A 10,744-nucleotide genomic window follows, 5' to 3' on the forward strand; every position below is an offset into this window, starting at 1 on the left:
AGACAGATGCCTTAATGGGGAAAAATAAAAAATAAAATTTATGAGCACCATGGTGCCTTTGTGATGGTAACATTTGTGGATTCTGTTGTCTCAGCATGTGCTGAAATCTTGAGCCAAGGCTATCAAAATATGAAGTTATGATAGTTCCATTCTGCAAATTCTGGAGTGATGCATGTTTGATGCACCTTTGACTACCACTTAGCACTGCAAATTCTGCTTCAGAAGTCTGTTGGTAACTTGGTTGCCACTCCCCAATCCCCATGAGTCTCTCATCTTTTATGATCAAGGATTACACTCCAGTTCCTGAAATGTCATCAATATCAATAAAGTGCAACTGCATCATGGCGTAAACACCAGCTTCTGAAAACCCTCCCAACCTCTTCTGATGGCTTTCAATAGATCTGATTTCAAAGGTCTCTCTCTCTCTCTCATCACTCTGTAGCTCTGAGGAGATTATTTCACAGTGACACGGAATGGAATCTCCTCCCTCCCTTTGGAATACAAAATAGCAGTGCTCTACTAGATTGGGTCCTGGCAACTCAAGCTTCAACATAGATATCAGCTTAGCCAGATAAGGGAATGCAACCATGCAAGTGCTTAACTTCTAGCCGACATGGGTGCACACACGCCCTGTCCAGTGGCCTTTGGATGACATTGCTGTTGTGTTCTAGCGGTGGTGCCTTCCCCTTGCTGGTAAGATTTGGACATTTCATCAGCAATCTCTATTTGCAAGAAATGAATGATGAAAAGACTGTTTTCGCTTGGGATCAGAGGCCTATTGCCCTTGCTAGGAGACTCCAGAATGCGTGTGAGTGTTTTTAAAAAACACTTCTATTATAAAAAATATTTTTTAAGAAATATCAAATGTCTGATAATTTTTTTAAAAAAATATAGAAAATTCAAAATGGGAATTTCGCTGATAAAGAAGGCCCAGGTCTGTGGTGACAAGTCACTGAAGTGAATGGTAAATTAGCTGGCGGCATATGCAATCAAAAGAAATTTTCTGACAAGTTAAATACTGCTTCATTTACCACCTATTCATGCCACTTCATCTCTCTGTATGATATGCCACCTAACGGGCTAATACAATTTGGAAGAAACCTCAAAAAAATGAGGAACGGATTAATTTGGATGTAAAAACAGACACTATACACCAGTAATCTAACACAATGAAGCACAGTTTTAGGTTCTATGACAGCAGTTTTTGAACTGCTTAAAAACTTCAATCATTTATACTTTTTCGTGTATTTGAAAGCAACAGCAATGCTAAACGATCCCAAATAACCCTCCTAAATAGGTGGTAGAAGAAGTCACCCTCATATCAGGATCATAAGATAAGAGATCAACATCCTGATGACTGATGTGTATGGCATCACCTTCCACCCACCACCACAAAGCAACTAAGCAAATGAAATAAAATCAAGCAGTCAACATGAACCATAAAATGATGAGTTCAAAAAGTATTTAGTAGCGACTTATTTAACAAGACCCCTATTGTATATTGTGTAATGTACAAATCAATTAAAAGCAGAAAACCCATGATATTTCGGGATTTCACTTGAATAAAAACCATGTGAATCATAAGACAGCTGCAACTGAACTTTACCTTTAATAGACCATACGATTCAATTTTTCCTCACTCTTTCAGTCATACATTATACTTCACTGGTAACATTACACTCTCACCATACCCATTTATATCCTATGTGATTCTGTGGACAGAGCCAAACTTCATTCATGCTGTATACCATTTACTTCTTATATCAGTTTTAGAGTTTCAAGGAATTCATAAATAAAATACAAGATAGAAAGTAGATATTATGTCAACAAGCCTCTTTATTTTCTCCAGGATAGGAAAGCAAGCTGGTTTCTAATCTTTATAAGCCGGGTAACCTCAAACTGCAGCAGCTTGAAAAGCTCTCAGAAAGACCTCAGGGGGTTGGCCACCACTCAACTGCTGTTTTCCATTGATCTGCCAAGAGAAACCTTGCTAGTGAATAGAACGGTAGTCAAACTGAAAGTTTAAGAGTTAGTAAATGTGAAAGTTGCACCACGCACCACATAATATGGGACCCCTGAAAGGTGTGCTGAGTACTTCTTAAACTCTTCATTAACCTTGATGGAGAATAATGAACAAGCTCAGTCAATTACTGACACTAAAGAAAACTTGTGGTTCATTTGATTGCCAAGAGTACAGAGGAAGAGAAGAAATTTTAAAGACAATCAAGGCTAGGAACAGCAGTTGCAGGATTTTAATTTTTCTTTACCTTATCCTGCTTGGCAACCCAAAGGAGCATAATAGAAAGCTTGACATGATGCTCCATTTGATCACCCATATGAATGAATAAAAGCCATATCAACAGTTCACCTTTGGCCCGTTGTAAAATTTTGATTTTTCTTTTATTTTACCATGTATTCTTGGCAACCAAATGGTGCATAAGGGAATTAATAGAGGAAAAAACCTCATTGAGTCCATTGTTGGGATCTTGTAGGAATTCAGCTGCTCCTTCGACCCCAACTTTCTTAGCAGATTCCACAAGAAATTCCCTGTATTCAGATTGTAAATGTGAATGATATATTTTGGAAGGTAACTTTCTGGAAAATTAATCAACTTTATGCTTTACTGAAGTCAAAACCTAAAACAATTCAATGGCAAACTCTAATTTCATACAAGGATGGTGATGGAGAATGCTCTCTATGGTTTATCTTGGCTCATAAGTCATCAGATTAAGACTAGTTACAAATGGCAGACTTAATGAATGGGGTGTTCCAGTCAACTTTAGCTGTTTAGCTAAGTTCCATCACTTGAATGGCCAATATTACAGATATGAATTTTGTTTTCTGACAATGGTTTGGTTGCAACTGTCCACCCTGGATGAATGGAATGTGCAATTAGAGGCAGATAAGACAATCCTATCCACCAGGACTATACATGAGCAGCTCTCGTGCATGATGTTTTTCTGAACTTCCATAGCTCACATTCTTTTTTGCTATGCAAAAGAAATATTATATTAAAGGTGCCAAGCAAAAAAGGGGGCACAACTCAAGTACACAGGATGTCTACAAAGAGAACCAAAGGCCGCAGTTACTGACAGATGCATAGCTAACATGCAGATAATAGGAAGGAAATATAATGGACCCCTTTTTCCTTTGTGCTTGGCCTTTTGGGTAGGTGAGCTAGGATTCTGAACCTAAAGTAGAACATGAAGGTTGGTCCAACTAAGGAATAGACTCAGGTGGTGTTTGTTTTTTTGGTTTTTTGCTGAAAGCAATTTATTTTCAAAATTTAGGTTGTTTGTTTTTCTATTTTTTCATGACTTATTATAAACTTTTTACTAAATAGAAAAAACCAAAATATGTAGCTTTTTCTAAATAGAAAAAATAACATATTGGTTTTTATTTACTTTTTAATACTTAATATAAATAAAATACTATAAAAACAAACAATCTAATATTTAACACTATTAAACATTAAGGTTCTATTTAAAATTAAGTAAAAAAACAAACACTACCTCAGTCTATCGCTGTCTAAGAGGATGAAGCAGAATATATTTTGTTTTTTAGGATCAATAGTTCAATCTCTATGGGGATACAAACTCCAAAATATTCTCATTTCCCAATCACATTGTCTATGGTATTAAAATATACGAGGACATCATAGTTTGGGGGAAAAATACATGGTATAGGTAATTATATAATTTTATGCTATATTCCAAACTATATCACCATTTGATTGCCTGATCAAAAGCGTGATAAATAAAATAAAGGTCACAAAAAGTCACGTACCGGTCACCTATGTACTTTCCTTGAGTGAAGTAGCCAAGGCAGAGCTCCTCCACAAGATTGTGTTGCTTGTCAAGACCTTGTTTGCCAGCAAAATATATAAGCCTGTGGCTGTCAAGAGTATTTCCCCTGCATATAAGACAATATTAATGGTATATCTACAGAAAAAACGTCTTCCCAGGTTCCCTATCTTAAATCAAGTGGTCTGGGGGGGTAGACTATGCTTCAAACTTACGTGAGTCCGGACAAGTTATATTGCAGGCCAAGACCTCTAAAAACCTGCAATTTCCAAAGGTCAAAATCACTAATATTATAATATATATTCCATTAGATCAAAGTCAATTCACAGTTGCAAACCAATAAAGTCTGTTTAAATGATTCATATAATGAGAAGAAAACCTCTGTCATCCGAGCTGCAATTTGTTCACTACGAGGCCCAAACTTATTTTTGTAAAACTCTATCTTATTAATTCCTTCTTTAGGGGCAGAAGGATTAAGGAAGAATGGGTGCCATCTAAGCTGCAAATTTAGAATGACAGGTAAATCAAAGTGAAACACAAAATCAGAGTTAAGAAATAAGAAGACAAAAACAGAGGAAGGGGACCTCAAAATCAAATTGATCCTGTGATGAAGCTATTGCTTTGTCTAAATTTCTTTTACCCACGAAGCACCATGGGCACACAGTGTCTGAACTGATATCAATTTGAATAAGCTTCTTCCCAGTGCTGCTTCCTTCTGATTGAGCCATGAACTTTGTGTATCTGCAAATTTTGTGAAATGCAGTTCTTACAAATTTTGTCTCACAATCCAGAAGAATAAGGATATAGACTTTTTTTCCCTTAAAATATTCATAGCTCTCAACAATCAACATGATCTGCTTTCACCTAGGATCCGGAAGAATAATTTTCAACAATCACCATATTCTACTGGAAAAAAAAATAAAAAATGAAACTCATCCCATTCAATTAAAGCTGGCTATGATACAGTGTCAGAAACTATAGTCTCTGTCAGATCATAACCCAAATTTCTAATTTGACAAGATGGAAAGAAAATAAAAAAATCAAACTACCCTCATCTGATTTTATTTACTTTAATCAGCACAAAAAACAGGTTCCAAGATATATTGTTGAATCTTCATCAAATGTCCATTATTTTCAAGCAATTTGCAGAATGGAGACAACTATAGCTCACCCAGTAGTTTTCTTTTCAGTTCTTTTAAATCAGTCTCACCAAAATCACAACTTGGAAGGATTTCCATTCTGTTCCCTTTAATCCCATACCCACATAGAAAAAAAAAATGATAAATGAGCTTTGATTTCATTTAATTTTTTGGAAAGCAATGCATAATAATTCAACAAACAACCAAAAACCTCATCAAATATAACATGAAATTAATCAAAACATAAGCTCCATACAATTTCCACAAAAAAAAAAAAAAAAAAACAAGAAAAAAAAAAAACAAGGTCATTGAGGAATGTAAACTGGAAGGGAAAATAAGAGAAAATGAAAGAAATTTGGCAAGAAAAATAAAGTTGAAATTGGGCTTTGGTTTACCTGAAACTTGTGGAGGTTGATAATTTGTGGAGAGAGAGGAAATGAATTGACAGTGGGTATGGAACAGGGGGAGAGAATGCCTTCATATTTATTCCAAGTTCTAATTCAATCAACAAGGAAAACAAACAGTTTAGCTTGAATTTGCAAAGCCTCCCTGTAAAACATCATAATTGCATATTAACACTCAGCCCCTCTTTGTTCTGAATTTGCACATATGGGCAAATTTCCATATTATGATAAGGTCAAAAGCTCCAAATACTTTCTACAAATTAATATATCAATTTTTGCCACACTCAATTAGTAATTGAATTAAAATTTTTAGAAGGAATTATTATATATAAGATTTTGAAATCTTAAATATGTAAAGGGCTCTCGGGAAAAATATTAACTAATTAAAACAAGTTAACATTTTTAGGTTTTTGTAGTACCAAAATCCATAAATGGATAAATTTTGTTTCTCCTACCATACACTGTCCTAACCAAAAAAAAAAAAAGTGGAAAATAAAATCTAAACAATGTTTAAAAATTTTCAAATTTTAAATTTTGTGGAAAACATTTTTCAAATTTTAGGAGAATGTATATATGAAAATTTTCATACTCAAATTTTAAAATCTATTCTCATAAATTCTCATTTTTCATATAATTCCAATTGAGAAATAAATGTTTTACTTAAAAAATATTTTCAAAGAAATTTATTTCCATCAAATTACCAAATATTCTTTTGATTATAATCTTTAATGATAAAATATTTCTAATGAAAATTTTCAAAAGACATTTATTGTCTAAATTGAAGCATATTCATAGGCTTCATATTATCAATTGGTCAAACATTTGCCCTAATGACTTTTCAAATTAAACAAACTTCAATTTATAAGTATTTTGTGTCTATTCTTACTTAAAAGACATTTTATTTGATTTTTTTTATGCATAGTAGAGTGTAAAGTAATCATTTTCTAATTATATGCACACTCCCTTAGTTCTTCTCAATAATGTTTTTGCCTTTTGGATCATCTTCAAGTTCTTTTATGCAAAATTTTTTACTTACACTAGTTTTATATTCAACTTCATATTATGTACTTGTATAATTAATTTTTCGAAATAAAAAATTGTTAGACACCTTGCAAGATATAATGGAGTTCATAATCAAATTTTTGTTGTAGAGGTTTTAAGCATTTTTTCTTTACCGTCAAGACTTACAATTTTTTATGCTTATTCCTTTAGTCAATCATTGTTTCACTTTCTTTTGTCATGAATATTGGTGTTCAAACATACTAATGTCACAATGAGTGCTATAAAAATGATTAATGAACTCTCTTTTTTGTTTTTTTTTAATCATCTATAGAATTGGCTTTAAGATTGGTGTGTGGATCAAATATGTATCCTTTTAATGAACAAACACATGCCTTTGACTAAAAGGTCTTCCTCTAGCATGGTATTATCGCATATTTTCACAAAGTGAGCTACATGTTATTTTCGGTTAACGATCTATTAACGTATGCTTTAGTTTTTTTTTTTTTGATATATGGTTTTGTATATGTGAAGTATGAAATTTACCATCCATTGTTTTATTTATTGTCTCTAAGATAATGTCTTTCAATTGATTTCTAGAGATAAATTCATATGAAGAAATTCAAACAATTTTTGTTCTATTATTTATTTTTTAAAGAAAATTTTAAGTTTGTCTTACATCTTAATATAGATGTTTGGTACTATTTTTTGCCTTTTCTACGAGTCTAAGTTTGTAAAAAAATGCATTGATCTTAACATCTTGCTCTTACAATATCTTTAGCAAGTCTTGTAACTTGCTTTTCATAGAACCATGGTTGGTATGATAGTAATCTTTGATGTTGCAAGAGTCCCTTGTGGAGATTTACATGAAGATGTAGACATAGATATGATATCATATTTGTTGTCTTCTTCGTTGTATAAATACATATGCTTGAAGATAATTGGGTGGGGTGAAATTTTTTCAACCTTATTATTCTTTGTAATTGACAAGGTTGAAAAAATAGAACTCTCAAGCAAACTTATTTCAAAAGCTACAACTAATTTTAGAAAGGAGTTTTGAAATTGAGGAGTTTTTTACTTTTCTTGGGGTCATGAGATCAAAGATTATTTTAGAAGTAGCAACTTTGGTTAGAGCAAGTGAGAGATTTTACTCAAGCATTGATGAACTTTTCTCAAACTCAATATAGTTTAGATATTTGGTTTGATGAAAGGAAAGATGAGAGGTAAAGATTGCCTCCTTGAGTATGCCACACATTTGTATATGTAGATTTCTCTTTGAGAAAAAAATATGGTCAAATTAAATTTTTATTGATTTGAAAAATGGTTAATTTCACTTAGACCACCTAAGGCTTGATATAAATATAACTTACCATCATTGGTTTCAAATTTCATTAGTTGATGAGAAGTATGACTGAAGTTCTGTAAAGAATTGTTGTATTGTTGTGTTGAATGTATATCAATTTATACAAAGAATGGAAGTCTAGATAAGGTAACACAATTGTACAAAGGATTAGATTACAGATTTTTCTCTCGAGGTTGCTCCATGATTTTTGGTGAGTGGATGACCTTCTCCATTATTTTTGGTGGGCACATGATTTGCTGCATCAACTCCATGATTTGTGGTGGGTGCAGGATTTGCTCCATTACACCCCAACAAGATGGATAGTGGTTCCATTGAGAAGACTAATCTTGGGTTAAAGGTAGAGTAATGATTGTTGGGACATAGGTTTAGTAAGATAATCAACAAGTTGATCAGATGTGCCAACATGGGAGACATGAAGAGAGCATTTGGCAACCTGATCTTGAACAAAATGGAAATCTAATGCAATGTGCTTCATGCAGAAATGAAAAATAAGTTCTCACATAGGTATATTGTGCTAACATTACCACAATACGTTGTAGGAGAGGTGGGCAAAGAGACAAAAAGCTTCGTAAGTAAGGTTTGGACCCAATTGGGTTCTGCATTGATAGTGGCGATTGCTTGATATTCAACTTTTATGGAAGAGCGTATTATTATTCATTGATTTTTGGAGCTCCACGAGATAGGATTAGCACCCAAATAAACTATATAGGCATTGGTTGAAGTTCAATCATCCTTGTCACCAACCTAGTCTACATTGAAGTAAGCATGTAGGGAAATGACATTGCTTTGTCAGAGGGACAAGCCATAGTGTAGTGTCATTTTCAGATACCAAAGTAGGCATTTAGTAGTAGCCTAATGAAAAACAAAGGGTTGGTGCATAAACCGAGATAGTTTATTAATAATAAAAGATATATCAAATCATGTAAGTGAGATATATTATAGAGCTCCCATAACACTTTGATAAAGTTTGGAATTTGTTCGAGTAGAACCATCATGGAGAGAAATTGATGTGACAGATGATATAGGGGTGGTAACTTCTTTAGCTTCACTTATGTTGGTCCTCTTGAGTAAGTCATGAATGTAGGCATGTTGAGACAAGAACATGACTATGGGAGTTGCCTTCACCCTTGAAGAAAGAAACTTAATGCACCTAAGTCTTTGATAAAAAACTGTTAAGAGAGAGACTAATTGAAAGTAGTCAGAATAGAGTTTTTGTTACTAGTGATTATGATATCATCGGCATAAACCAAAAGGTGCATAAATATCACCATTAGAGTATATGAAGAGTGATGTATTAGCTTTGGAATTATGGAAGTTAAAAAAGAGAAGGAGTTGGTGAAGCTTGTGATACCATGTGTGAGGTGCCTATCAAAGTTTGCATAGAGCTTTGCTCAATTTACAAACATGATTGGGCATATTAGAGTCTATGAAACCAGGTGATTGAGACATGTAGACATCCTAATACAAGGTCCCATACATGAGTATATTATTCACATCAAGTTGGTGAAAAGACCAATTATAAGCAAGAACAATTGATAGAACAAGACAAATGGTAGTAGGTCTGATTACTAGACTAAAGGTGTCATGAAAGTTAATATCCGGACATTGGTGGAAACCTTTAGTTACCAAATGAACCTTATAGCGAGCAATGGAGCCATCAAGATTTCATTTTGTGAGGAACATCCATTTGCGACCTATGTTATTTTGAGAAAGATGTGTAAGAACTAGTGTCTACGTGCCATTATGTAAAAGGGCATTGAATTCATCATACATTGTAACATGCCAATGAGAGTGCTTAAGGGTTTAGGAAGTACATGTTGATTCCAATGCTTTTGACAGAGAATGCTTGGTGTCTTGAAATAGCTACTTTGGCTTGTAAATGTTTTTTCGTGATCTAGTGATTAGTGGAGGAATGACCTGAAACAATGATATCACTAGGCATAGTGGTTGAGGTCAAGGACTCAATGCATGAGGGAGGGCCAGGGGTATGACTTATAGACAAAAATGTAGGAGGTGCAGAAGATAAAGATGATAGGGGTCGAGAGGTTGCAACTATAAAGTGAGGATTTGTTGGTGGAATGAAAGCGAATAAAGAGGCGGTCTATGTGGAAAGATTGGTAGGATTGACACGAGGATGAAGAGAAAATAATTGTTGGGATAGAAACATATTCTCAACAAACTTGACATGCCAAGACATATAGATTTTGTGTGTGGTAGGACATCTATATGCATTTTGGGCGAAAGAGTAGCCTAAAAAGATGTAAGGTTTAGATTTAGCCTCAACCTTATGGTGTGTGTAAGGTTTGGGCCAAAGATAACACAAGTAACCAAATACTCAAAGTTTTGTGTAATTCGAAGAGTGATGAAACAAATTTTCAAATGGAGTTTTCAATTGTAAAAGTGGCATGAGATGACGATTAATAAGTGGTAGTTTAAAAAACAAAGGTCTAACACAAGGAAAGCAAAGCTTGGCATAGTAAGGTAAGACCAGTTTCAATGATGTGCCTATAGCGACATTCAATAGTGTTATTGTGTTTAGGGGTATGTGGTGGGGTAGTAAGGTGCTGAATGCCTAATTTAAAAAAAAAAGGATTTTAAGCCTTTATATTTATTTCCACCATAAGAATAAATAGTGACCAAGAGAGTTTTGAAATGTTTTTCAACATGGCACAAATTTTTGGAAAAATAATGAATAGATTAGATTTAAGCTTCTTAGGGTATAACCATGCAGATTTGGAAAAATGATCGACAAAGATAGCATAACAGCGAAAACCATAAAAAGTAGAAGATAGAGGTAGGACCCCAAACATTAGTGTAAACTAATTTCAAAGGAGTACAACTAGATAATAAGGAAATGTTGAAGGGAAGTTTTTGCATTTTATTAGACTAATAAGAGTTACAATTATTAAATGGTGATGACACAAAAATTAAAGGAATAGAATTAGACTAAACCACATGGTGTAAGATGCTTGAAGATTGATGACCAATACGATAATGCCACTCTTGCATAGGAGCCTTGACATTGACACAAGCTTG

General features: G+C 33.8%; 1 protein-coding gene across 1 annotated transcript; it reads right to left on the reverse strand.

Moving 5' to 3' along the window:
• Positions 1–1,574: 1,574 nt before the first annotated feature.
• LOC100249761 (uncharacterized) lies at positions 1,575–5,547 on the reverse strand. The gene is made up of 8 exons (XM_002281519.5): positions 5,338–5,547; positions 4,388–4,544; positions 4,183–4,302; positions 4,019–4,062; positions 3,787–3,912; positions 2,463–2,547; positions 2,059–2,115; positions 1,575–1,972 (listed from the first exon to the last, which is right to left on the reverse strand). The coding sequence occupies exons 1-8, from the start codon at positions 5,421–5,423 to the stop codon at positions 1,895–1,897; spliced, it is 753 nt and encodes a 250-aa protein (XP_002281555.2). The 5' UTR covers positions 5,424–5,547; the 3' UTR covers positions 1,575–1,894.
• Positions 5,548–10,744: the final 5,197 nt, after the last annotated feature.

Source organism: Vitis vinifera, chromosome 14 (genome assembly GCF_030704535.1).
Source record: "Vitis vinifera cultivar Pinot Noir 40024 chromosome 14, ASM3070453v1".
In the NCBI taxonomy this organism is placed as follows: domain Eukaryota; kingdom Viridiplantae; phylum Streptophyta; class Magnoliopsida; order Vitales; family Vitaceae; genus Vitis; species Vitis vinifera.

Coding starts and splice junctions, on each gene's coding strand:
- LOC100249761 (XM_002281519.5), bottom strand. CDS start 5,423: ATGAAGGCATTCTCTCCCCCTGTTCCATACCCACTGTCAATTCATTTC. Junction 2,548..3,786: donor GGAAAGTACATAGGTGACCG/GTACGTGACTTT, acceptor ATCTGAATACAG/GGAATTTCTTGTGGAATCTG. Junction 2,116..2,462: donor CCAACAATGGACTCAATGAG/GTTTTTTCCTCT, acceptor TTCTCCATCAAG/GTTAATGAAGAGTTTAAGAA.